At 46.4% G+C, this 26,181-nt stretch overlaps 1 protein-coding gene across 5 annotated transcripts in view; it reads left to right on the forward strand.

The window, feature by feature from the left end:
• Positions 1-2,210: 2,210 nt before the first annotated feature.
• Positions 2,211-26,181, forward strand: part of DGCR2 (DiGeorge syndrome critical region gene 2) — a 92,487-nt gene continuing 68,516 nt past the window's right edge. For 3 of the 5 annotated variants that reach the window (XM_032311437.1, XM_032311439.1, XM_032311442.1), the window contains exon 1: positions 2,212-2,585. In XM_032311437.1, coding sequence (XP_032167328.1) covers positions 2,507-2,585 — 79 coding nt within the window. In that variant the 5' untranslated portion in view covers positions 2,212-2,506. Of the gene's footprint in view, positions 2,586-26,181 lie in introns of all 5 variants that reach the window. The other 2 variants (XM_032311440.1, XM_032311441.1) reach the window with 1 other exon arrangement.

The raw sequence follows: 26,181 nt of genomic DNA on the forward strand, positions 1-26,181 counted from the left end.
GAAGTCATAAAGGAGGAGTGCCCTGGGGGAATGAGGCTCTGGCCTTAGCCACTTGGACTTGGAACCCTGGAAGGCCAGCCAGGGGGCTGGAGTGGACCAAAGGCCAGCGGAGAGTGGCCTTGCGCTTGGCTGAGACCTGAGGTAGGTGGGGGCTGTGGGGAACACATTGGTCTGCCGGTGCTTCCAAACAAGGAGCCAGGCCTCCTCGTGGGATTGATTATTGCAACATGGGGCATCTCAGGAAATCTGGGTTGGATGGTCATTCTGAGTCCCAGCAGGAAACAAAAGACATACTCAAGTTGGGGCAGTCTGAGGACAGTTTAATGAAGTCATCTTATTTACAAAGGTGGAAGTGGAGTTAACAGTAGGGGGTACCCTAAGGGTAGTTACAGACCCCTGGAAGAAGGGAAGGTTGGTCACTGGAAACTGGGAAGGTATAGAGGCAGTGACTCCACAGGGAGGGAACTGGGGCAAAATATCCCTGACCTCTTTTACCTCCCTTCAGCCCTAGAGGGTCTTGGTGGTGTCTACATAGGCAGTCTGCAGGCTGTGCAGGAGGGCCAAAGGTAGAGGTGTTTCAGGAGGGGCAAAGACTCTTGGCCCAGCAGTGACTGCAATTTCGGAAGCCAGGGCTTTGCCTTCTCCCTGCATGGTTGGGCTGGACTTCTCACGTTTCTCCCTCCCCATCTGAACCTTTGCTGGCCTGCTTCTTTAACAGTGGCTCTGCAAGGGGACAGCTGGTGGAGATATCTGCTCTTAGCTGTGACTTCCCTCCCTGGGGTCTGCCCAGCCTGTAACCTTGGCTGGGCTCCCTGGGCACACTGAAGGTTGGGCCTGGGTCTCTCTGAGTATAGCAGCTGCTCCAGGGAATGCTTCATAAGGACAATGCAAGCAGCCAGGGCAGTGTTGGACAGGGACCACTGTTTCTGCTAGTAGGGGGGCCCCTCTGCTGTGATAGGCCCTTTGTCTAACACCTGCCACAGGGCACGCCTGGAGGGAGCAGGTGCAGGCAGCTCTGGCCTAGCCTTGGGTTTTATCTTGGCTATCTCCACTCAGCGGGAGTGGGTACCTCTCTCATGGACCCTGAGAATCCTGGGACATTCAGGAGGGTTATGCCTTGAAGGGACTTGGGAGGACTGCTCCTGGGGAGTAAGTTGGTGGGCTGAGAGGTGTGCCAGGCTAAAATGGGTCCCCCCCTTTTCTCTGCTCCCATCTTCACTCTCTTCCCCAGCCTTGACATCCTGTACTAGGCCTTGTCTGTGTGGCTGGTGGTCCTTCCACTGGACAGCTTGCTCCTCTCCTAGTGGGACACTCCATCTGCTGTGTTCTCTTCCGCAGACAATCTGTTCCCTGACAGGTGTGAGGCCAGCACTGGGACCATGGTCTCCGGAGCCTTTCCTCCCTGCAGATGTGGCCTGCTGTGGCAGCAGCTGTGCCCAACATTCCTTCCCCCTCCTCCCACATTGTGTAGGCAGGGCTCTTCCTTCAAAGGCCAGCTTTGCTCCCCAGTCTAAGGTCTGGGTTTCCCTGTCAGCTCCTCTTGTACGAAACTCTTTTAAGGTATTTCCTTTTCAGTAGCGTGTGCTAGTGAAGCCACACCTGCCTGTTCCTTGCAGGGTGGATCTTCCATTCCCCCATCTTCCCACTTCCTCAAAGCTTGTCTGGGTTTTTCCCGTTTTCCTCGTCCCTTTCCCGCAGCGGTTCTGCCTTTAGAGGACCACTTTAGGGAGCACTCTTGGACCGCTGACCGGACGTGGGTCTGCAGGTATGCAAGTTGTGACGATCTCTCGCGCCCCAGGGTCCTGCTTCACCCTGTCCACCTCGGGTCCCGGTCCTTCTCCTTTTCCTTCACGCTCCGCCCCCGCCTCTCCGCGCCCCGCCCCTTTCTGTATCCGTCTGCTTGGCCTGGTTACCCCTCCTCCACCACCCCTGCCCTGCGCCTTGTGCCCTGGGATCCCGGCCCTCAGTAGGCCCTACCGCCCAGGCTCCACCCCCGAGTCCCACCTCTCCGCTTAACCAATGGCACACTTAACTCTTTATAGTCCCGCCCACCCGTTGGGCCCGCCTCTCTGTCCCCGCCCCCCACCGTCCCAGCCGGGCCTCGCCCCTTTCGGGTTCAACCTCCCAGGCTCCGCCCTGCGCCCGGCCAAGAGTCGGTACGCTTTGGGAGCGTGCAGGCCCCGCCCCCCGCCTCGGCACTCATTGGCCGGCGCCGGCGGCGCGGGCGGGGGGCGGCGCGGAGCTGAGCAGGACGGCCGCCATCTTGCGCGGAGCCGGAGTCGGAACCCGAGACTGAGGCAGAGAGTGCGCGGGAGTCCGTGGTCCATTTTAGCCGCGGCTTAGTCGGAGACTTTTCCCGCCGCCCTTCCTCGCCCGGCCCCTAACCCTCAGCCCGGCCCGGTCCCCTGACCCTCATCCCGGCACGGTGCCCTGACCCTCAGTCCGGCCCGGTCCGGCCTCCCCGCGGGGTCACGCGGCCGCCCCGGGGACGATGAACGGAGGATAAATGGTGCCCAAGGCAGACAGCGGTGCCTTCTTGCTGCTCTTCCTGCTCGTGCTCACCGTCACCGAGCCGCTGCGGCCAGGTGCGCGGTGCGGTGGGCGCGGCGCGGTGGGGGCGGTTTGTGGGGGCGGGGCGGGGCCGGGCGGGCAATGTTCGGGGCCGGGGTCGCCCGGGAAGTCCCTCCACCCCGCGGGGCCGAGCCCCAGGAGGGCGCCGGCGAGGCCTGCCGCGAGCCGCCGTGCCCCCTGCCCGGGACCGTGCCCCTCGCCCGGGACTGTGCCGAGAGTTTACCTGGGCTCAGGGCGCCTCGTACGTCATTGGAACTTTGTTCTCGAGGGATGTTACCTTTGGATCCGTGTTCCGTGGAGCGCTGCGTGCTTCGAGAATGACGGAAGCGAGAGTGATGTCCGTGGCCCGACCTAACTTCTGGGGCCTGGGAGTTCTGTGGCCAAGGAGCTGCGCCCCTGGGGCGCTCCCACCTTGCCCAGCGGCTGGGGTCAGGCTGGAGTTCTGGGGTCGAGAGAGCAGCTCGTGGAAGCACCTGGTTTCCCACGTTTACCCTCAGCAGTGGTTTGGTCCCCGCGTCTCAGCCCTGGAAGCTCCTCGGCTGGAAAGCGGTAGCCGCGTTGCTTATTGTTACTCAGGGAGGTGTTGCAATTCATAACTGCTCAGCTCAGAGACTGGCCCACCGTGGTACTAGGAGTCCGCCAAGCATCGCACGCAGGAAGCAAGCTTCCTGGGGCAGAGACTGGTGCTGCGGCCGGGTTTCCGCCGTCGGAGCTTGGACATTGCCAGGCACTTAGGAGTGTTCCTTCAATGTGATAATTAAATGCTTCTGGAACTCCCCTCGGACGGAGCTTGTGTTTTCATAAGTAAGCTTGTGATGGGGTATCAGCAGCGTGGCCACTGGAAAGTCCGGGATAATTTTTATTTCTACCTGTTCTTGTGTACCCCCTCCTCCATTGCACAACCAAAAAACAAATCCCCTTGTGCAGGGCGGGTTTATCCATCAGGCACAGGAGGCCTGGTGCTGGGGACCCATAGTGAATGCTTTTAGTGGTCTCCTTTTTAAAGTCAGTGAGGAAAAATCCCTGACCTTTTAGGTCAAAGAAAATGTTATAGTATACACATACAGATTTATTGTCTTTATATCGATGCATTTGAAAGTATGATTTTTAATATTATCTTTTATGGAGGAAGGGGCCCATGAAAAGCAGAATTGTCCAGGGCCATTGTCTGTGAGCTCTGTCAGGTCTCTGTTAAAGGCCGGCTGGGGGACACAGTGGTGTGCCACTCTCCATAATGCCTCAGCGAGGGCTCTTACCGCAGATATGACACACCTCTCTGCCTTTGTCATCCTTACGGATTGCTGTCTTCTCCCCAGTATTTACTTGGTGGCCAAGGCCCTGGGCCCGTACTCAACCTGGAGTCACTCCAGTGATGCTCCTCTGGACTCCCTGTAGAACTGGTTGCTCGTTGCTTCTGATGGTTCTCTGTGCAGCAGGGTGACTGGTTGTGGGGTAGCCTTAGTGGGAATGGAAGCCAAAAAAGGCCTACGTTTGGAGTATTGGAGTATTGAATGGGCTCTTGAGGACCAGAGCCGATGGATTTATGTCTTGTTGTGATTAAAATCTTTAGAAAACATGTCTGCATCTGTAGAGTGGTGGGAGGGACATTTTTCTGTTCTGGCTCTTGAGTCCCAGTTTTGCCTCTCAGTCCCTCAGGTGGACTCTGTGGGACCAAGCCACACATCATGCTTGTGTTCCTTGGGGTGCCTCTGGTTACAGGTCCAGCATCTCCTGCTTGGATGATGAAGGTGACTGATGTCCCCAGCTCCCTTTCCTTTGCTGTCCATGTACCCTGCCAGCTGGCCAGCAACAGTTCAAAAAGTTTTCAGATGCTCACTGTCTGCTTGCCGCTAGGGATGCTCAAATGAATTGAATAAACCACTTTCTCTAGGAGTTCCCTTGAGGTATGGAATCAGAAACTAGATGTAAATCAGATCTTTGGGTATGGGGGCTTAGAGGCAGGCAGCAGAGGTAGTGGACCAGTCATTTGTAGCAGGGGAGGGCTTCCTAGGAAACCTCATATTGAGGTGTGAGTTGGGGCAGGGAGGAAGCAAAGTTATCCTTAGCATTCCATGACTTTTCAGATCAGAGCTTTGCAGTGGCTTCTGGTGGTATCTTGAGCTGCTCTTTGAAATCCTGGGGGACACCAGCTGGTTCCCTGATTTTGGCTGAGCAGCAAGGGTAGGTCTCACTTGGGGTCAGATGTTCTCCATGGGTGCTTGTATGTGCTCTGTGTCCTTCCAGGTAGAGGTCTGCTGGCTGGTTCTTGAGAAGGAGACCTTCCCTGTCTTAATGTGCATTCTTTCTGTGGGAGTCCCAGCTTTGACCTGTACTTGGGTGTGAGGAGGGCATCAGGCAGAACCTGCTTCCCGGGAGGGAAGGAGTCCTTGAGGACCAGGGCCAAGCCAGCTTTGGCTCTTCCCTGGTGTAGGCTGGGGTGTGAGGCCTTTCACAGAGTGGGGGCAACAGAGCTTTTGGCAAAGTTTCTTAATGCGTGTTTGATCTAGATACATTAAGGATGTGTTACATGCCATGTGCTGTTCTGATGTGTACGGACATGTGCATTGCTTACCTCTCTGGTGGTCCCTGTGAGGTAAGATGACTGCTATTAGCCCCATTTTACAGACGGGAACACAATCACAGAGAGTTCACGGAACTAAGTGGCTGAGATGAGATTTCAGCCCAGATGTCTGGCCTGTGTTCCCATCACGTGCCTTTGGTTAGGGCTCTGTTTATTCCAGCTGTGTGTGTCCTGCGCTGGCCATCCTTAACCCCAGCTGTGGAACTCTGGGCCACATCTTTTCCCATGACAGACCCAGTGGTTCTCCAGGTGAGGGCACAGACCCTTTTTTATCTAAATACTCTGATCTAGGGACGCCTGGGTGGCTCAGTTGGTTAAGCAGCTGCCTTCGGCTCAGGTCATGATCCCAGCGTCCTGGGATCGAGTCCCACATCGGGCTCCTTGCTCAGCAGGGAGCCTGCTTCTCCCTCTGCCTCCAGCCTGCCACTCTGTCTGCCTGTGCTTGCGCTCTGTATCTCTCTCTCTCTCTCTCTAACAAATAAATAAAAATCTTTAAAAAAAAAAAAATTAAAAATAAATAAATAAATAAATAAATACTCTGATCTAAGGGATAGAACTAGCCATCCCATCAAATCCCTTTCATGGTTAGCTGTTAACGACCAGTGGTGGTGTGTGTGTATCTCCCTCCTTGGGCTGTGGTGAGACCTCTGCTGAGGGGCAACAAGCATGGCGGGGCTTCTGGGGAGCCAGTGGCCGTGGTATCTTCTCGTTGTCTCTCTGTGTGCAGGTAATGCAGCAGGAATTGCTGATTCAGAAAGTGTTTTTCTAGCTTCATTTATGATGGAAAATCATGCCATGGTGTTAGCCACAGCTCAGTCTAGGGTGACCCCACCATACATAGCTGAGAAAACATTTGTCTCCTCCAAGAGAGCTCTGCCCCAGCCCTCTAAAAAGGCTTGTGTTCAGTGAGGCTGCCTGATGAGATGGTGGGACTGGAAGCTGTCTTCTTTTTGCTGTTGGGAGAGCTGGCTGGGAGAGGCAAATAACTTGCCTAAGGACGCACAGCTGGTGAGCAGCACAGCTGGGATTCAAAACCAGGTGAGTTGGTTCCGAATTAAGGGTTCTTAACCCTTTGTCATTAGGGACCCAGAGGGGCCTTTTCTCTGTGCTGAACTAGGAAATTGTCAGTGAACTGACTTGTGGCTGTAGCACCTTGCTTCTGGAGCAGCACTTGATAGGAGAGTGTGGCCGTTTTCCAAGCACATGTGGCTGAAACTCATAGGAGTAGCTGGGAAGTTGAACCTGCACCTGGGCTTGCCAGGCGCCTTCCCAGTTCTGAGCTCTTTCCTTCAGAGCCCGCCTTCCTGTAACACTGTAGAACTCGCTCTGCTGGCTGATTGTGCTTTTAGCTTAATGATTTCATTCTTTTTAGTTGGAATGTAGGGTTAACACACTTTCCAACCTCACTAGCTAGCTAATGAATTGTCTTTTTTTTTTTTTTAAATATATAAAGAAAACTCGGAAATAATTTCAAAATTACAGAAAAGTTGCAGGAATAAAACTCAATGCAAAGAACACCTGCATATCCTCAGACTTACTTGTTGTTAGCATTGTAGCTCCTCTGCCTTATCCCTCGTGTGCACGTTTGCACATAATTTATCTTCCGAACAGTTTGAGAGTAAATGGGCCTTTCCCCTTGCACACTTTGGCTACTGCAGAGAGGGCAGGAAGAAGCTCCTGGCACTTGGCAGCCCCGGGAGATGAATGGTGATGCCTCCCCACAGCCCTGTAACCAGCCCTCACCACAACCTGCTGTGTACTGGGCACTGTCGCCAGCTCCCACCTGCCGTGTGCCGGGCACCGTCACCATGGGAAAGTATTGAGGGCACAGGAAGCGCTGTGGTTAAAGCTCCGGTTGGCCCAGGTGGCAGGGAGTCAGGTCATTGTTTCAGTTGGCCGTTCCGGTCTTTGGAACAGAAAATGTGCTGCTGTCACACGCTTCGCCAGACAGGTCCTCACCTTCTTGCCGCTGTTCCTCTGGCCCAGATGGCTTGCCTGCAACCTTCCTTGGTCCTGTTTCTTAGGCCAGCTCACCAGCACTTACCTCACCGCTTCCCTCCCCTGGGCAGTTTGGCAGCGCTGAGGCTTGTCCTCCTCTTAGCCATCATGGCAGGTGATCTAGTTCTCGGTCCTCCCTGCTGGATGATCTCTTAACCTCTGTTCCTCTGCCTGCCTTGGTGCTTGGCGTAGGGAAACTTTGGTAGTCTCTTGACTCTGAGTGGAATATATCAGTGACGGCATGTAGGACTAGTAGATAGCAAGGGACTGGTGTAATGTCTTTTGTCCACTTCCAGATTGTTCCCTTCATCCCATGTGCTTTTGTATTTGGGGTGCTGAGGAGTTGGTGAATTGTCCCTTCCTCCTCCAGTCTACAGAGTGAGTGGGTCAGTCATCCCGAGAACCCAATTTTGGGCCAACACTTTGCCAGAATGGTGGGTGGGCCCCAGTATGGTTATTCCATGCTAGTTGTATTTTTGTTTCTGGTGTGATTTACCAGTTGACGGGGTGTTTAGTGAAAGTCAGTCACATCTTGTCCTGCTGCTGCAAGCTGGGCTATGTGTTGCATCCGCGTGGACATGGTTGCCTTGACTGGGCAAGTCCAGGGGAGGGTGAATGGCCTGTGGGGCATGTTGGAGCGTTTGAGCCGCAGACCCAGAGTGTCCTGGGGCTTCTGGGCGTCAACCTGGGAGGGAGGAAAGCCCAGGTCTGATATTGCTTCACACAAGCTGTTTGGAAAAGGAATGACTGTGGTTTAGAACACAGTGAGTCCGGTGTGGTGGGTTAAGAGCATAGACCCTAGAGCTACATGGCTGGGCGTCAGGGCGCAGTGTGCTGCCCACTCTGACTGTGCTGAGCCTCAATTTCTTCATCTGTAACACAGACATAATAGAACATACTGGAGAGAGATGCTGTGAGAATTAAAATCAATGTGTATAGAGCTCTTAACACATCTGACAAAAAGGCCATTCATGTTAACTCCGAATGGACTTTAGAGAGTGTAGGGACTCCCTACCCCCCCCTGCCAAAAGTCTGGGTGCATGGGTGTATGGGCATAAGGGCATGTTTCTTGGGAGAGAGCCCCCACCTGGGAGGCAGCAGAGCAAAGTGGCTTTGAGCACTGTCTGACACACAGTGAGTGCTAAATGAGTCTAGCCATTCCCATGGTCCGAGAGGGGGTGTATGTGGCTTCCTAGAGCCCCCAAAACAGCCGCAGTGCTTTGGACAGGGCTAGGCTTGTTCATACTGACACGTTTTACTCTTTGTCACGTTCATGTTGTGTCCCCTGGGCCTAGTTTGGCACAGAGTGGGCACTCAGAAATCAGTTATTGAACAAATGCACAAATGGCTATTTATATTTTGACATAAAGAGCAGCAGCTCCCTTAGCCAGCGGGCCTCGCAGCTGCCCCTGGGGGGTGGTGAGGATGAGGGCCTTGTGGCTGCCTGCAAGAACGCCTTTGGTTGGACCCATGTGTTGGGGGGGAGTGCTGCAGAGCCAGCTGGCCTGGGCCTCACGCTGGGGGGAGCTTGCTTCTGTGGGGGTGAGCTGGGCGGCGAGGTGAGAGTGGGTGAAGACTTCCTCACGGATCCTTGTTGAAGTTCAGCAGCCACCCAGCCTGGGGTGGGGGTGGGGGTTGGGCAGGAAGGCTTTGGGGTGGGTGGGTGGGGCCTCCTCTCTAATGGATTTGCTGGGCACAGAGGCTTGGGAACCAACTTCCCCCTGCAGGAGGACATGGCTTGCCCTTCCCTGGGCCATTGCACAGCACAAGTCTTTTTTGAGAGCTGGTGGGTGCAAGAACTGCCATACTTGCCCTTTGGCTTTCTTGGCCTTCTCTGTTTGGTGTGGCCTTTGTTTCAGCCAGCTTGGCCTGGTCGTTGTCCCTAGTCTGTGCCCCTGATCCCTTCCAGTCTCTGTAGGCTGTCTTCTAGATCCCTTGAAGCCAGTCATCAGTTTGATCACCTGGTTGTCTGTCTGCCTGCCCTCAGCTGATGACTACTCTGTGTTGGACAGGACAGGGCTGAGAGCAGAGCCCCGGACTAACAGAGCCTTCAGGTGTCCCTATTCTTCCCTGTCTTGTAAGCTTTGTTTCCATAAGACCTTCCATAGGAGTTTATGGCTATGGAGAGGATTGCTTGGGGTTCCCTGGGGCGCTGGATAAGGGGCAAGAGCCACTGCAGAGGGCATCCCAAGAGGATCAGCTGGGAGATGGGAGGTTCCAGGACCTTCATTGCTTAGACTGACATCAGGTCCTCTGATGCAGAGGCTTTTTTTTTTTTTTTTTTTAAGATTTTATTTATTCATATGACAGAGATCACAAGTAGGCAGAGGCAGGCAGAGAGAGATGGTGGGAAGCAGGCTCCCTGCTGAGCAGAGATTCCCAGGACCTGGAGACCATGACCTAAGCCACCCAGGCGCCCCATGCAGAGGCCTTTTGAGTGCTACTGGCTGCTTCCTAGGGTCTCTGGGTCTGTTAATTTATCCCTGGCTTTGTGGTCTTACAGGGCAGAGTGAGAGGCCTGGAATTACCTGAAAGGGATGAGGTTCATTTAGGGCCAAGGCAGGCTTGTGCGGCAACACTCAGTGGTTTGTGAGCCAGTCCTTCAGATGCTCCCTCCACCCTATTAGTGCGGGTGGGATGCACATACAGAATGAGCCACAGTGAAAAATGATGTTGATTTTCTTTTTAATGTTTACAGAAATTTCATACATGGACTCTTTTATACAAATGGAATTAGATAATTTCTTGAGTTTTTCAGTGGACAGTGTTCTGGAGATCTTTGTAGGCTAGCACACATAGCTGTACTACTTCTTCTTCTTCTTTTTTTTTTTTTAAACAAGGTTTTGTGAGAATTTTCTTTGGTTCTACTTTGTTTTGTCTGTAGGGTCTGGTTCTCAGAGAGGCCTCTTAACCTAAACTTTTCATCAACCAGAAGCTTTAGTTTAGTGAGATTTACAATTAGAGGTGGCATGGCTTATAGGTTGGGGTTCCTATCTCCTAAAATACATAGGTAGTACTTTCAAGGCTGTTCCCCGACCCTCATGTCTTTGTCTCAGTCTAAACCTAGATCTGCAACAACTCCAGGTTGGGCTTCCGGTTTTCACATGTATTTATACTATAACTCAAATTTATCTAAATGGCATGCTTTCACCACAGATAATTTAGAATTAGAGTGACCTTTTAGAGGATCACTGACATGAGCAAAATCATTCAATTGAGAGGTCCCTTAAGAGCAAAAATGAAACTAAATCCCAAAAACCCAATGGTCAGCATTTTTTTATTGGTATAAGGCAGCTTAATTCCAAAAAGAATTAAGATGTCAGAATATCTTCCTTCAAAGGGAGGCAGAGGGATACTTCATTCTTTAAAAAAACAAAAACGAAAACAAAACTTTCTACTTTGGGAACATGCATACATACAGAAAAGTTGTAAAGTTCACCTAGATTCACCAATTAACATTCGACTCATCACGCATTTGTGTGCACGGGCATGTGTATACAGATGTATTTTGTACTTACGGGGGAAACTACTTGAAACTAAGTTGTAGGCATCATGACCCATCATTTCTAAGTCCCTCAATGTGTATTTCCTAAGAAGAAGGCCATTCTTTTATCAGCACAGTGTAGTTGTCAAATTTAGGTAGTTTAACGTTGATGTAGTACTGTTAGCCATGTTCCCATTTTGCCAGTTGTCCCATTACGGCATATTTTCCCAAGCCAGGATCCAACCAGGGGGGTCATGTATTGCATTTAATCTTGATGTCTGTTTCATATTTTAAAATCTGGAACATCTTCCTGTCTTCTTTCATGTTACCAACTTATGAAAAAGTATAGTCAGTCATTTTATGGACTGTTCCTCATTTTGGGTTTATCAGATTGTTATGATCAGATTTAGCTGATGCATTTTTGGCAGATACAGTCCCCCAGATCATTGAGTCCTCCTCGGTGCATGCGTCTGGAAGCAGCACAGCCCATCAGTTTGTCGCAGGAATGGCGATACTAACATTCATCATGTGGTAGGGTGGCATTGGCTACATTTCTTTGGGAAAAAGTGCCTTTCCACCTTTGTGATTGGCCGGTAATTTGTACGGAGATAGGCTTACCCATTGTTTTTCACATCTGTTAATGATTCTTGCCTGAATCAGTTAACCACTGTGATAATTGCTAAATAGTGATGATTTTCTCTTTTTCTTTTAGTAGTCTACTATAAAAGAGGGCTTCTGTTTTTCATTTTTTACTGTCAGTATGGATTCATGGATTCTTTCTATTCAATTGTTACAGTCTGTTATTGTCATGGTTCATTTTGATACTTATATTGTAATTGATATATTAAAAGGGAAACCCCTTCAGGCTGATTTCTGCATCCTTCTGACATGTCTTCATTTATTTTGAACATCCCTTATTACCAGGCTCATCTTGTGTCTTTCCTGCTGCAGGCATTTTTCCATGGAACTCTGGTTCCTTTTAATGGAAGGTGGTATTTAGAAGCCAAGATCTTGGTGCTGGGTGTGTTCATTGCTACTGGGATATTGCTGCTGCCAGACCTTTCAGTCCAGCTGGGGGGTGCGTGCGTGTATGTTCGTCTGTCTCTGTGCATTTGTGTGTATGGATGTGTCTGTGTGTGTCTCTTTTTATGTGAGTTCGTACTGTTTGTTTTTGTTCCAACCCAACATTATGGGATCTTGCTTCCTTTTCCTGTTTCATATTTGTATCTCTCCTTTTCTGTAGTGAGAACTCTGGCTTCCAACATCAGTAGATTTACTTGTTTGCTTAGTCCTGCCCTGTGCATAGAATAGTTTGAGAAGTGCTACACCCATTACCACTACAATTGCAAACCAACTCAGTACAATTTTGGATTTTTTTTTCCTTTTTGTAGCTCTTTTTGTCTTTAAACTGATAGTATATGTACAGTGTACTGAGTCCAAAAGCTACTTGGATTAATTTTTTCTCTCTTTCTTCCTTGCGTTTGTTATACACTTAAGTTCAGAACCTTGTTGATTTGGGGGCACCTGGCAGGCTCAGTTAGCAGAGTGTGAGACTCTTGATCTCAGGGTCTTGAGTTCAAGCCCCGTGCTGGGCATGGAACCTACTTGAAATTAAAAAACAAAACAAAACAAAGAAACCCAACTGTTGATTTGAAACCACCTTTACTAAATAAAGACTATTGAGAGAAGTAATTATTAGAATGTCATTATAATAAGCTTCTACTTCATCACACTAATTGGTAAGGAAACATTTCCTTTTTTTTTTTTTTTTTTTTAAAGATTTTTTTTTTTTTTAAAGATTTTATTTATTTGACAGACAGAGATCACAAGTAGGCAGACAGGCAGGTAGAGAGAGAGAGAGGAGGAAGCAGGGTCCCCGCAGAGCAGAGAGCCCGATGTGGGACTCGATCCCAGGATCCTGAGATCATGACCTGAGCCGAAGGCAGCGGCCTAACCCACTGAGCCACCCAGGCGCCCTTTTTTAAAGATTTTATTTATTTACTTGACAGACAGAGATCACAAGTAGGCAGAGAGGCAGGCAGAGAGATGGAAGCAGGCTCCCCACTGAGCAGAGAGCCCGATGCGGGACTTGATCCCAGGACCCCGAGATCATGACCCAAGCCGAAGGCAGAGGCTTTAACCCCCTGAGCCACCCAGGCACCCCTAGATTTTACACTTTTAACAAGTCAGCTCATTAGTGTAAATTGCTGTTTGCTTAAGATATTTTTTCCAATTTTGTTTCTCTGGTTTGAAGAGAGTTATGTATGTTGAATAAATTACCACTCAGCATCAGTAAAGAGAAAGGCCAAGTAAAACATAACAAAAATTATATTCCTTAGATTTTAATATTAATAAGTGCTATTAATTAGTTCTTTAAATTGGTTAATCTTAAATCTGATGGAGTGTATTAGAAATTACTTTATAGTACTAACTACAGTGCGGTGTCCAGGATTGGATCCTGGAACAGGAAAAGGACATAAGTGGGACAACCAGTGGAATTCCAATAGTCTGGAATTCAGTTCATAGAAAGGTACCAATGTTGGTTTCCAAATTATGCCAAATGGTAGTGTGTAGTGTAAGAGAATTAACAACCAGGGAAACTGGATGAGGGTGTATGGGAACTTTCTGTAAACCTTAAATTATAATATAGTGGAAAGTTCATTTGAAAAGTTACTTTGTAATAAGTGAGTATTTAAAAATGAGTTATTTTTCATTTCTAAGAGTCCCAAGACCTTGTCATCCTAGTTTTGTCAGTGTAATTTTGGCAGTTCACTTTCTAATTTCAGCTGCTGCTTTGGGAAAATAAGTGGAGGGTTTAGATGTCTGGGATCATTTGAGCCCAAGTTTGTTTGAAAAGCTCCCAGTTCCGGGGCACCTGGTTGACTCAGTCTGTTAAGCATCTGCCTTTGGCCCGTCATGATCTCAGGATCCTGGAATCGAGCCTCATGTCAGGCTCCCTGCTCACTGGGGAGTCTGCTTCTCCCTCTGCCTCTCTCCCTGCTCATGCCTATTCACTGATTGTCTCTCTCAAATAAATAAAACCTTTAAAAAAAAAAAAAAACTCCCAGTCCCATCGTCCTCCCCATTGTGTGTGATGTGGGCAAGCTGTCTGAAGATAGGGTTGAGCTTGCCCAGGAGTTTGGGCATAGTTGTGCACATGCTTTATCTGACAGTCCTGTTTGGGAGGGAGACAGTGAGGCAGGTGGTAGGTCCATTTTAGAGATTGGGATGCTGAGGCTCAGAGAGGATAATTAACATTGCCTGGTGGCCAGTCACTCGGCTTTTAAGTAGAAGCAGAGGAAACCGGAAATTGAAGATTGCTGTCTTGAGCCAGGTGCTCTACCTCTTGCACTATGCTTTCACAATAAGATGAAAGAGCTCCACAGCTGTGGGGGACTGAGTGGAGACAGATGCACCGCCATCTGGTGCCCACCTGCGAAGAAAGAGGCCCCCTCTTAGTGCTCGTGGCTTCCGGCTCCACCAGCATTTTGTGTGGACACTGATGCTGTGTCACAGCTCTTTGGACCTAGCTGACCAGTTCCAGGAGTTAGTGTTTTAGCAGCCTCCCCTGCTGATTTCAGCACCCTCTGATTGCAACCAAGAAAACACTGACATTTTAAGAAGCTCGGAAGTTTTGTTAATAATCTTACCTGTCACCTCCTTGTGGATTTTGAACCATAAGGCTCTATTATCTCTTAAGAAGCATTAATAGAAGTTAATGATCAGAACAAGGTATTTTAAAAGATTTCATATAACTAAATGTAAAAGTGGTAATTCTTTTAAAAACCAGAAAGTAATGCCAAAAATGATTAGGACATACAGTAAAACAATATTATAAAATTCTGTGTAGTTGCTGTTGTGTGTTTCTCCTTTATAATTGCAGTGTGAGGTGTGGTGCTCTTTTTATAGAAAGCACGTACTCATATCAGCCTTATTTTACAGATGAAGAAACAGCTTGGAAGTGTAAGTGACTTGCTCAGGGCCACACAGCTTGTAAGTGGTGGAGCCAGTATGTAAAACCTGGGCAAGCTAGAGCTCACACTCCACTGTTGTGCATCTTCAGTAGGCACTTTGTTACCCTCAGCTCTTTGCCTTCTGCTCCCTCTCATCTCTTTGCTCCTGACTTTTCAACTTGGACTTCCTTGCCCACCACTTTTCTTGTCGTCTTCCCATAGCCTAGGCCACCGGCGTCACAGTGCTCATCCCCCATCTCAGCTGTCCCTGGCTGTGTCTTCACGGTTGTCCTTCAGGCAGCCTCACACTTGGCTTGCGGGGAGCCAGAAGCATCCCCTGTTGGCCTGGTCCTGTATTTTTGGCCTTAGTTCTTGGCTGCTGTTAGTATTATTGTCATTATCATCTCCACCATCCTTGTGCTACCCTCCCACCCATTTCTGAGCATCGTGTGCTATGCTAAGCACTAGAAGTGCAGTAGCTTAGTGAATGGTAACCCAGCTTCTTGGATAGAGGTTTTTTTTTTTTTTTTTTTTTTTTAAGATTTTATTTATTTATTTGACAGATCACAAGCAGGCTCCCTGCTAAGCAGAGAGTCCGATGCGAGGCTCGATCCCAGGACCCTGAGATCATGACCTGAGCCGAAGGCAGCGGCTTAACCCACTGAGCCACCCAGGCGCCCCGTTGGATAGAGTTTTTGATGTGTTGAGTCCTACTCTTGGTTGTGATTCGGAAATAAGTGTATAAAATGAAACTTTCAGGCTGTCATTGTAATCTTTGAGTATTCTTTAAAGAGGACCACTAGTGAAAAGCTGTGTGCTTTTGTGAGCTTTTCATGCAGGTGTCAACTTTGTCCCCACTGAGCTAACCTGAGGGGGGAGCTGGGGCCTTAGTGTCAGTCTCCTTTTAGAGTGTCTCAAGACTTATAGGCCTGTTTTCTTGCAGTTTATTTGGTGTTAATATTTCCCTCGTGGCTTTAAAATCCCTCTGTGTCTTGTCTGTGCTTGTGTCACTTCATTTTACGTATCAGAAACTGGCCCTGGGAGGGATATGAAGAGACCTCATCTTGTTTTCTCTAAGTGGGGTAGTAATAAAACTGATCTCAGAGGGTTGTTAACTGGGTCTAGGGAAACAAGGTTTAGGTTATTTGTTTTTTGTTTTCAAGTTGTGGTAAAGAACATAATATAAAATATACCATCTTAAACATTTTTAAGTGCACAGTAGTATTAACAAAATGCACCCTGTTGGGCAACAGATCTTGAACTTAGCCATTTTGTAAAACTGGAACTCATTAACCCACTGAACAAGTTCCCTTTTCCTCTTTCCCCCTGCTCCTGGCATTCCAATTTTTAAGAGTTTGACTACTTTAGAAATCTCATGTAAGTGAAATTATGTAGTATTTGTCTTTTTGTAACTGGTTTATTTCACTTAGTAAAATGTCTTCAAGGCTCATCCATGTTGTAGCATGAGAGAATTTCCTCCTTTTCTTATGGTTGAATGGTATTCAGTGTATGAATATATCACATTTTCTTTATCCATTCATCTGTGAGTCATTTAGATTGCCTCTGCCTCTTGACTATTGAAAATAATGCTGCAGTGAACATGAATATGCAAATATCTCTTTAAGATCCAGTTTTTGCTTCTTTTGGATACATATCCAGAGTTGGGATTGCTGGGTCATATGGTAATTCTATTTTTAATCTATCATGGAACATCCATACTGTTTTCCAGGTGACTACACCATTTTACATTCCTACCAGTAGTGCACAGGGGTTCCAATTTTTCTGTATTCTTATTACTTATTATTTTCTGTTTTGTTTTTCTTTTTTAATAATGGCCATCCTAAAGGGTATATAGTAATACCTTGTTAAGGTTTTGATTTGCATTCCTCTAATGATTAATGATATTGAACATCTTGTCATATTCTTGTTGGCCATTTGTATATTTGGAGATATGTCTAACTCACGTCCTTTGCCCATTTTTTTTATTTTTAAAATTTTTATTTATTTGAGAGAAAGAGGGTGTGCATGTGTGCATGCATGGTGTGGGGGAGGGTCAGAGGGAGAGAGAAACTTAAGCAGACTCTGTGCTGAACATGGAGTCTGACACTGGACCTGATCTCACAACCATGAGATCATGAGCTAATCGGGAACCAAGAGTCAGACACTTAACCAACAGTACCACCTCGGTGTACCCCTTTGCCCATTTTTAAATTGGATTATTTATATTTTTGTTGTTAAATTGTAGGAGTTCTTTATATATGCTGGATACTAATCCCTGTTCAGATACATGGTTTATAAATTTTTTCTCATTCTGTAGATTGCCTTTTTGCTTTGTTATTTCTTTAAGTTTGATGTAGTTCTTTTGTCTCTTTTTGCTGTGCCTGTGCTGGTATCATATCCAAGAAATCACTTTTTTTTTTTTTTTTAAAGATTTTATTTATCCACTTGACACAGAGAGAGAGAGAGAGAGAGAGAGAGAGGAAGGGAATCAGGCCCCCTGCCGAGCAGAGAGCCTGATACGGGGCTTGATCCCAGAACCCTGGGATCACAACCCGAGCCGAAGGCAGAGGCTTTAACCCACTGAGCCACCCAGGCGCCCATCCAAGAAATCACTTCTAAATCCACTGTTGTCTTGTATTTTCTTCTAAGGTTTTATTGGTTTAGATATTAGGTTTATAAATCCTTGATCCATTTTGATTTAAATTTTTGTGTATGGTGTTGGGTAAGAGCCCAACTTCATTCTTTTGTATGCAGTTATTTTCCTAGCATTATTTGTTGAAAACATTGTCCTGTCTTCATTGAATGGTCTCAGAACCCTTGTCAAAAATCATTTGACCATATACGTGACAGTATATTTCAGGGCTCTTTATTCTGTTTCATTGGCCTATATAGCTGTGTTGTTGCCAGTAGCATGCTATTTTGATTACTATAGTTTTGTAATATGTTTCAAAATAAGGAAGTGTGAGGCCTCCAACTTTGTTTTTCTTTCTCAAGATTGTCTCAACTATTCCAGTTGATTAGAGATTCTGTATTAATCTTAGGATAGATTTTTCTATTTTGGCAAAAAAAAAAAGTCATTGGCATTTTGATAAAGGATTGCTTTAAATCTATAGATTGCTTGGTTCATATTGACATCTTAAGTCTTCCATTCCATGAACATGGGATGTCTTTCCGTTATTTGTGTCCTTTTTAATTTTAGCAGTGTTTTGTAGTTTTTGGTATACTCATGTATCATCTCCTTGGGTTAAGTTTATTCCTAAGTATTTTGTTCTTTTTGATGCCCTAGTAAATAAAATTATTTTCTTAATTTCCTTTTCAAGTTGTTCATTGTCAGTGAATAGAAATACAGCTGATTTTTTTGTGTGTTGATTTTTGTGTCCTATGACTGTTGAATTTATTCTAACACTGTGAAATCTGTAGATGTGACATATGACCATGTCTTCTGCAAACATGTAATTTTACTTTTTCCTTTCCAATTTGGATGTCTTTTTTGTTTCTTTTTCTTGCTTACTTGCAGAGTGGTTATGCTATTTTACATTCCCATCAATATTGCATAAGAGTTCCAATTGCTGCACAATCTCAGCAACATTTTATGTTGTCAGACTTGTAAAGTATAGCCTTTCTGTTGTGGAGTGGTACCTCTTGGTTTTAATTGTCTTTTCCTTGAATGATGTTGTTGAATACTTTTCCATGTCCTTGTTAGCCATTCATATATCTTCTTTTGAGCTCTGTTCAAATCTTTTGCCCATTTTTTATGAGCTGGTTTGCTTGGTTTTTTTTAAGATTTTATTTATTTATTTGACAGACAGAGATCACAAGTAGGCAGAGAGGCAGGTAGAGAGAAAGGAAGAAGCATGCTCCCTGTCGAGCAGACAGCCCGATGCGGGGCTCGATCCCAGGACCCTAGGATCATGACCTGAGCTGAAGGCAGAGGCTTTAACCCACTGAGCCACCCAGGCGCCCCAGGTTTGCTTTTTTATTATTTATATTTTTTATTGAATTATAGGAGTTCTTTGTATATTCCAGTTTTTAAAAAATTTTTATTTATTTATTTGACAGAGAGATCATAAGTAGACAGAGAGCCAGGCAGAAATGGGTTGTGGTGGGGAGAAGCAGGCTCTCTGCTGAGGGGCTTGATCCCAGGACCCAGAGATAATGACCCCAACCGAAGGCAGAGGCTTAACCCATTGAGCCACCCAGGTGCCCCAGATAAAAAAGTTTTTAGACAAATGTGTCGCAAATGTTTTCTCTTAGTGACTTAACCCTTCATTTGCTTAACTGTACTTTTTTCTTAAGGGGACTTTTAAAAGTATCTTTTTTTTTAAAATTTTAGTACACTAAAATTCCTTTTTGATGATGTATCCTTCTCTGAGCTTTGACAAGTGTGTAACCAGTCCCACAATGAAGATGCAGAGCACAGTTCCATCATGCCAAAATTCCCTCATGCTGCCACTTTGTAGTCAGCCCCTCTCCCTACCTTGTGGTTTCTACCTGGTAACCACTGGTCTTTTGATGAATTTCAGCTTATAACATTGTTTTCTTTTATAGAACATGCTTTGAGAGATGTATGTAAGCACTTTGCCTAATCCAGGTTCACACAAAGATTTTATTTTTTTTCTTGCCAAAAGTTTTATAGTGTTAGAGTTTATATGTAAGTTTTTGGTCTGTTTTGAGTTAATTTCTGTATCCAGTAAGGCGAGGTATCCAGTATCCAGTAAGGTCGAAGTTCAGTTTTTGATAATGTGTATGTCTAGTTGTTTCACCACCACTTGCTGAGGGCTTTTTTCCACTGAATTGTTTTTGCACCTTTATAAAAAATCAGCCACATTTGTGTGGGTCTATTTCTGGGCTTTGTATTCTAATCCATTGATCTATGTATCTTTATCACATTTTTGATCAAAAAAGTTTTAAATTTTAAAGTTTATCTGTTTTTTCTTTTACATTTACACTTTCTGTGTTTTTTTTTAAAAAGATTTTATTTATTTTGAGAGAGAGAGAGAGCATACAAGCTGGGGAAGGAGCAAAGGGAGAGGAAGAGAATGTCAAGCAGATTCCATGCTGAGCATGGAGTCCGACATGGAGCTCGATCTTACAACCCTGAGATCACGACCTGAGCTGAAATCAAGAGCCAGAGACTCAACTGACTGAGCCACCCCGGCGCCCAATTTCTATGTTTCTCTAAGAACTCTCTGCTTCCCCAGGGTAGTGAAGATCTTCTGCTTCCTTACTAGACTTTGAGCTTTGTGAAGGCAAAGACTGTATTTATCATTCTGCTCTTCTTGCTTTTATTTAGCACAGTGCCAGGCCTGCAGGAGGTACAAGGCTGTGCTAAAGGGTTCTCTTAAGGATTTAAATGTAATAATGTATTCGAGGCTTTTGATACACTGCCTGGCACATGCAAAATGAACATACAAGAATCTGATCTTGCTTCAGGTGTTTCTCTTGGAATGAACTGGTTACACTGTGTGATGGCCTTCATCAAAAATGTGGTGTGTGTGGTGGATGAAACAGCCATTGGATGTTTCTTGAGTTGTGAGATGATATTATTCCAGCTCTACCCCACCCTCTTGCCCTGGTCTTACTCCCACATTTGAACCCTCCCCCACCCCACTCTCCATAAAATATAGACTAATCAATCTTTAAAATGTCATTCGTTTATTGATGCTTGGCAAATCTGCCACTGTTTCCTCTTTCATCTTGTCCAGTTACATCCTTTTCCTTTGAGCCTTCCCCTCCTCTTCTAAGATAACTTACTTGAAGCAGGGCCTTCCTCTCCAGACATCTACTTAAGGAGAAGCTGGAGGACAAGGCAAGGCACATGAGCCAGTTTCCCAGTTGGGCAGTGTCTGAGGATAGAAGATAAAGTAAGTGATGGTCACTTCATCTTCTGGTGTGGAAAATGCTTGTGACTTATAAAAAATAAATACTGAAGTTTGTCAGTTTTGCCATGTCACTTTGTTCTCGTGTGGTGGTTTCTAGCCTCAACCTTGTGATTCCTTGGCTGATAGGAGAAAGTGGCTTCCCTGAGCATAGCAGCCCCACGCTACTCTATCAGCTGTCACAGCAGCGCGGGGTCACCTGCCTGTCCCTGCCAGGCAGGTGGGTGACGGGAGCAGGGGATGTCCTTGCCCAGACTCAGGAGTCAGAGGAGCCCCCCCCTTTCCATGTGGAGAGCTGACTGAGGGTGATTCTCAGTGATTCTTCTCCTGCCCCAAGGCTATTTGGAAAGGGGTTTGGTGGTCACAGTGACTGAGGAACAACTGACATTTGAGAAGGCATAGCAAAGAATTTTGGCTGTATTTCAAAACCGCAGCATTTTGGTACATGCCTGGCCCTGCAGGTCCTGTCCAACAGTCAGACACTCCTCATCTCTGGGGATTTGTATTGCTGACCTCCATGGAGGTACTGCATGTCATAAGTCCTGTGTTTTTTGTCTTAACAAAGAAAAAATGGGTCAGAATTGGAAAGTTTGGATCTAGCCCTCTAAGGAAGGATGAGTTAGCCACGCCCAAAATCAGAATGCAGGGCATTCTGTTGGGGGTGGCTGTGATTCCCGACTTGAGTCCTGTTTCCCACTTAGCCAAGCTGGTTTTGGGATAGAGATCTGGACAAAAGAGTCAGATAGGGCCTGCCTTCTGGTTCCTGTGCTGCTGCTGTCCACTTGCCATAGGAATGGAGCAGGCAGGTCAGCCCTTTCGTGAAATGAGCTGATTGGACTAGATGGGTTTTCTGATAAATATAGCAGTCTCTGGCTTTCCTAATTTAAATTTTACTAGTAGAACTTCCATATAGTAGTCTTTATGAGCCACACACATCCCACTCCCCCTTGGATGCTAGGCCCTTGTGTGTGAATATCACGGGGCTAGCTGATCTCTGAGCTCCTTGTAGTGTGACATTCAGATACTCTGTCCTTCTGTTGTAACTCTGATGCCTCCCAGAGCCCATGAGTGTCTGGGCCTCCCATTAACAGCAGCCTTAACTGGGCTTCGCTGCTGAGTCACGTGGCAGGGTGTGCTGTGCAGAAAAAGCCCTTGGACCCAGCTCTCTGCTCACATCTTCCTTTTCTCTAGGTGTGTTCCTTGGAGAGGATTTGCCTCTTCAGAGCGCCTCACAGAATTATTCCAAAGGGCAGAATACGTGAAACTGTTCAGCAACCAAGAGCCCCGCTACATTGTGCCAGGAAGCAGGGAGGTTAGAGGCAATCTCTTTGGTGCCATGAAGTGACAGCCCCTGGGAGAGGACTGATGGGACTGCAAGAAGTCACCATAGGGACTGCTGAGCCAAGGGTCTCAAGAACCTGAATGGAGGGGTCACGGGGGGAAGGCTGGATAGAGGTGGCCCTTTGCCTCATGAAAAGAAAAATGTCATTTAGAATACTGTAGAGAAGGCAATGAGTTTATAATTTAATCACGGTTTATTCTAGAATGACTCCTGGGAACTGTCCTGAATGCCTGGTAATGCTGTCTTCATCTTCTTGTTCTGCCCTTCCGGAACCATTCCCTCCCTGTCCTGCTGCTGAAGGTTTCCACTGCCTGCAGCATCCAGTCCTGGAGCCATAGCACATCCCCCAGTGCCTTTGGTCTTATCTTCTGCTGAGCCCTAGCCAAGCAGAGAGCTCCTTTCCAGCTTTAGTGGCCCTTGTCGAGGCTGCACCGTTGACCTTTAGACCTTTGCTGTGGTCTCTGGTGGTGCATGTGCTGCCCATCCTGAGGTCTCATTCAAGCCCCTTATTCTTCTCCTCTTACCTGAGGACACAGCTAACTCTATTTCAGAAGGCCCTCTTAGCACGTATGCCCTGTGTTTTGTATTTTCATGACCTGTGTTATCAGAAGTGATCTCTGTCCCCTCCTAATGCTGTCAGGGTCAGCGGGCCTGGCCCAAGTTCTAGCCAGGGAGCACCGAGTTCCTGACATGGTGCTGGACAGGGCCCAGCACCCCACAGGAACCATTCTCCTGGACCTTTCCTGTCACTTACACAGCAGAGCCTTATTTTCAGATCTCTCCCCTCTGCGCTGGTGTGTAGTGTGGGGCCAGATAAATATGCCTTTCGTAGTCCTTCCTTGGGTGGGGGTGGAGGTGGGGACGAGACCCAGGGAACAGCCCCTCTGGGAAGCAGCTCTTGCTCTTTCTAAGGGGGAATGTCAGAGCAGTCTGTCGGAGGCTGCACTGCCCACCTGGGAGCGGGTCTGCTGGGAGACTGGGGCCTCTTGGTCCCCTGGGTGGGCACTCCAGCAAGGCATGGAGGGCTGCGTCCAACGATGTACATCTGCTCTGTGCAGACCATCGGAGCCGGCTGGGGGCCGTGAGAGGGGATGGGATGTAGTTCTGTCTTGCATTTCCTGGCTGGAAGTTTTTGATTTCCGAGCTTAGTGGCTGTGGACTTGTGTGCTTCTGGTGTTCCTTGTCTTCCATTTCTCTGTGGGCAGATGTTAGGAGAAATCAATTCCAAACAATTAAGGCTTCATACTAAATTTCACACAGTAATTTGGGACAGCTCAGCTTACGTAATTTAAAATGAGGCCAAGGCTTGCTGACAAAGAAGAAATTGAATCCAGGGAAAGAATCTGTATTGGAGAGGCTTCTAAGTTTCTACAGGGCCTGAATCCTCAAATTCCCAAACGTTGCATGTCTCTGGCAGCTCTGTGAGGTCAAAACCATATTCATAATAGTAGCAAGAGGTCATTAGCTGCATTCTCTCATTCTCTCACCAGTGCACAGTGGCATTACTGGAGGCCACTTGACATGTGATTGATGGCTAATGGGTTTCGTGCCTAGGATCCTCTCTCCCTCTGCCTCTTTTAAAGGATTTTTTTAAAAGCCATGGTAAAATCCACATAAGATTTACCATTTTAGCCTTTTTAAGTGTACATTTCAATGCCATTAAGTACATAGACACTGCTGTGCCACTGTCACCATCCCTCTCCAGAATTCTTTTCTTTTTCTCAAACTGAAACTCTATCCTCATTAGACAACTCTCCATTCTCCCTCCCCCCAGCCCCTGGTAATCTCTGCGCTCCTTTCTTTGTCTGAATTTGACTCCTCTAGGGCACCTCATATAAGTGGAATCGTACAGCATTTGTCCTTTTGTGTCTGGCTTGTTTCACTGAGCATAATGTCCTCAAGGTCCATCCTTGTAGCAAGTGTCAGAATTTCCTTCCTTTTTATGACCTAATATTCCATCGAAGAGATGCATCACATATTTGTTCATTCATCTCTTGGTGAATGCTTGGGTTGTTACCACCTCTTGGCTGTTGAGAGTAATGCTGCCGTGAGCATCAGTGTACAGGCATCTGAGTCCCTGCCTTCACCCCTTTTGGACAGATAGCTAGGAGTGGAATTGCTGGGTCATATGTTTTAACCCTTTGAGTCTATGTTTGAGAACCTAGTGTTCACAAAATTTCTTGATTTTAATTTCTAATACAGTACATATTGGTAGATATAACCCACATAAACTGAAGATCTTTGGGTTCCTTAGAAATTTCAAGTGCATAAAGGGTTTGGGAATGAAAACATTTGAGAACCTATTAGTCAGAAGTTCTCATTTTGGTTCTGTGGCCTTGCACTTCTGTAGTTAGGGCATAGATTATTTTGAAAAATGTCAACAGTCCCTTGGCTAGGAAGGGCCTGCCTGTGTCTCCCATTTGTTAGCCAGGGGATAGGCATCACAAGGGAAGGTTTGGGGCAGACCCTTGGCAAACCCAGTAGTGGGCAGAGGGGGTGACTGTTTTTGAACAGTTTTAGATGAGACAGAAATTGTGCTGGACGCTTTACAAAGGGACTTGGGAGGATAGTGAGGAAGAAAAGGAAAAGGAATGTTGATTTGCAGCTTGAGTTACTGTAGTGAGACCCATCAGAATTGCTGGGTGACCTGCAAGCGACTGACTGTGTGTCAGTTCCCTGCCACACGAGGCAAGCTCTGTCATATCCTAGGTCTGCCTGCTTTGTTTACCACTCTGGCCCAGGAGAGTTGCCTGGCACGAAGTGGCGCTTTGTAAATAGTCTTCGAATGAGTGATTCACATGTATTAACCAGTGACTCACATGTTGGATTGCTGTCAGAAGAGCCCCGGCACTACAGGCCTACAGGCGAGCCAGGAAGTGAGAGAACCTTCCCTGCGGAGATCAGAGAACTGTTGACACTTTGTTACAGACTTAAAGAGAGGGAGATCTTTGAGCAGTTTGGTTCATCTAACATTTAGTAAGTGCCCCACTGTGCTGGGTGTTGGGTATCGGGTGGAGGATAAAGATTTATCCCTACGCTTACACTCTGGGACAGGGTTTGGCAAAAACTCAGTAGCTGGCTTCTTTGTTAAAAAACATGTTTCTGCATGTATCAACAGTTCATTCCTTGTATGTATGTGAGTGAGTGAGAGAGAGAGAAAACACGAGTGGGGAGGGGGGAGGGGGAGAAGCAGACTCCCTGCGTAGGGAGCCTGACGTGGGCCTGGATCCCAGGACCTGAGATCACTACCTGAGCTGAAGGCAGACACTTAACGGACTGAGCCACCCAGGTGCTCGGCTTGTTCCTTTTTATTGCTGAGTAAACAGTCCACTGTACTGCGATTTGTTTATCCATTCACTTTTTTGGACATTTGAGTTTCTAGCTTTTGGCTCTTACAAAATCTAAAATTACTCTTTGTATGGACATGTAACTTTCATTTCTCTTGGGTAAATGCCTGGGAGTGGAATGACTGGGTCATATAATGGGTGTATATTCAGCTTTCTACAAACTGTCAAATTGTTTTTCAAAGTAATTTTACAATTTTACCTTTGCACTAGCAATATAGCAAGTTTCCAATTACTTTGCATACATGTCAATACTTGGTATCATCATTCTTTTTAATTTTAGCCATTCTAACAAGTATGTGATAGCATCTCATTATGATTTTAATTTGCATTTCCTTAATGACTAATGTTGAGTATCTTTTATGTGCTTATGTGCCATCTGTGTTTCTTCTTTGGTTAAATGTCCTTTAAAATATTTTGCCACTTTAAAGTCATGTGGGTTGTTTTATTATTATTGAAATTTGAGGGTTCTTTATATATTTTGGGTACAAGCCCTTTATCAGATACTTGATTTACAAATGTTTTCTCGTAATATGTGACTTGTCTTTTCATTTTCTTTACAGTGTCTTTGAAGAAGAAAAATTCTCAATTTTGATGAAGTCCAGTTTATCAACTTTTTCTTTTATGGATCATACTTTGGCTCTACGTATAGTACTTTGGCTATACATATCTAAGAAATCTAGCCCGACATCACAAGATTTTCTCCTGTGTTTTCTTATAAGTGTTATAGGTCTGTGATCTGTTTTAAGTTAATTTTTTGGTATAAGGAATGGATCAAAATTTGTTCTTTCTTCTTTATTTTTTGATGGATATCCACAGTTGTCCCAGGACCATTTGTTGAAAGGACTGTTCTTTCTTCATGGAATTGCCTTTGTATCTTGATTGTAAATCACCATCACATATATGGTCTTCTTTTTAGACTCTGCTCTGGTTCCATTGATCTTGATGTCTGTCTTTGATGCTTATGGCATACTCCCTTTTTTTTCCCCCCTTTTAAGATTTTATTTATTTGTTTAATTTATTTGAGAG

Source organism: Mustela erminea, chromosome 13 (genome assembly GCF_009829155.1).
Source record: "Mustela erminea isolate mMusErm1 chromosome 13, mMusErm1.Pri, whole genome shotgun sequence".
In the NCBI taxonomy this organism is placed as follows: Eukaryota; Metazoa; Chordata; class Mammalia; order Carnivora; family Mustelidae; genus Mustela; species Mustela erminea.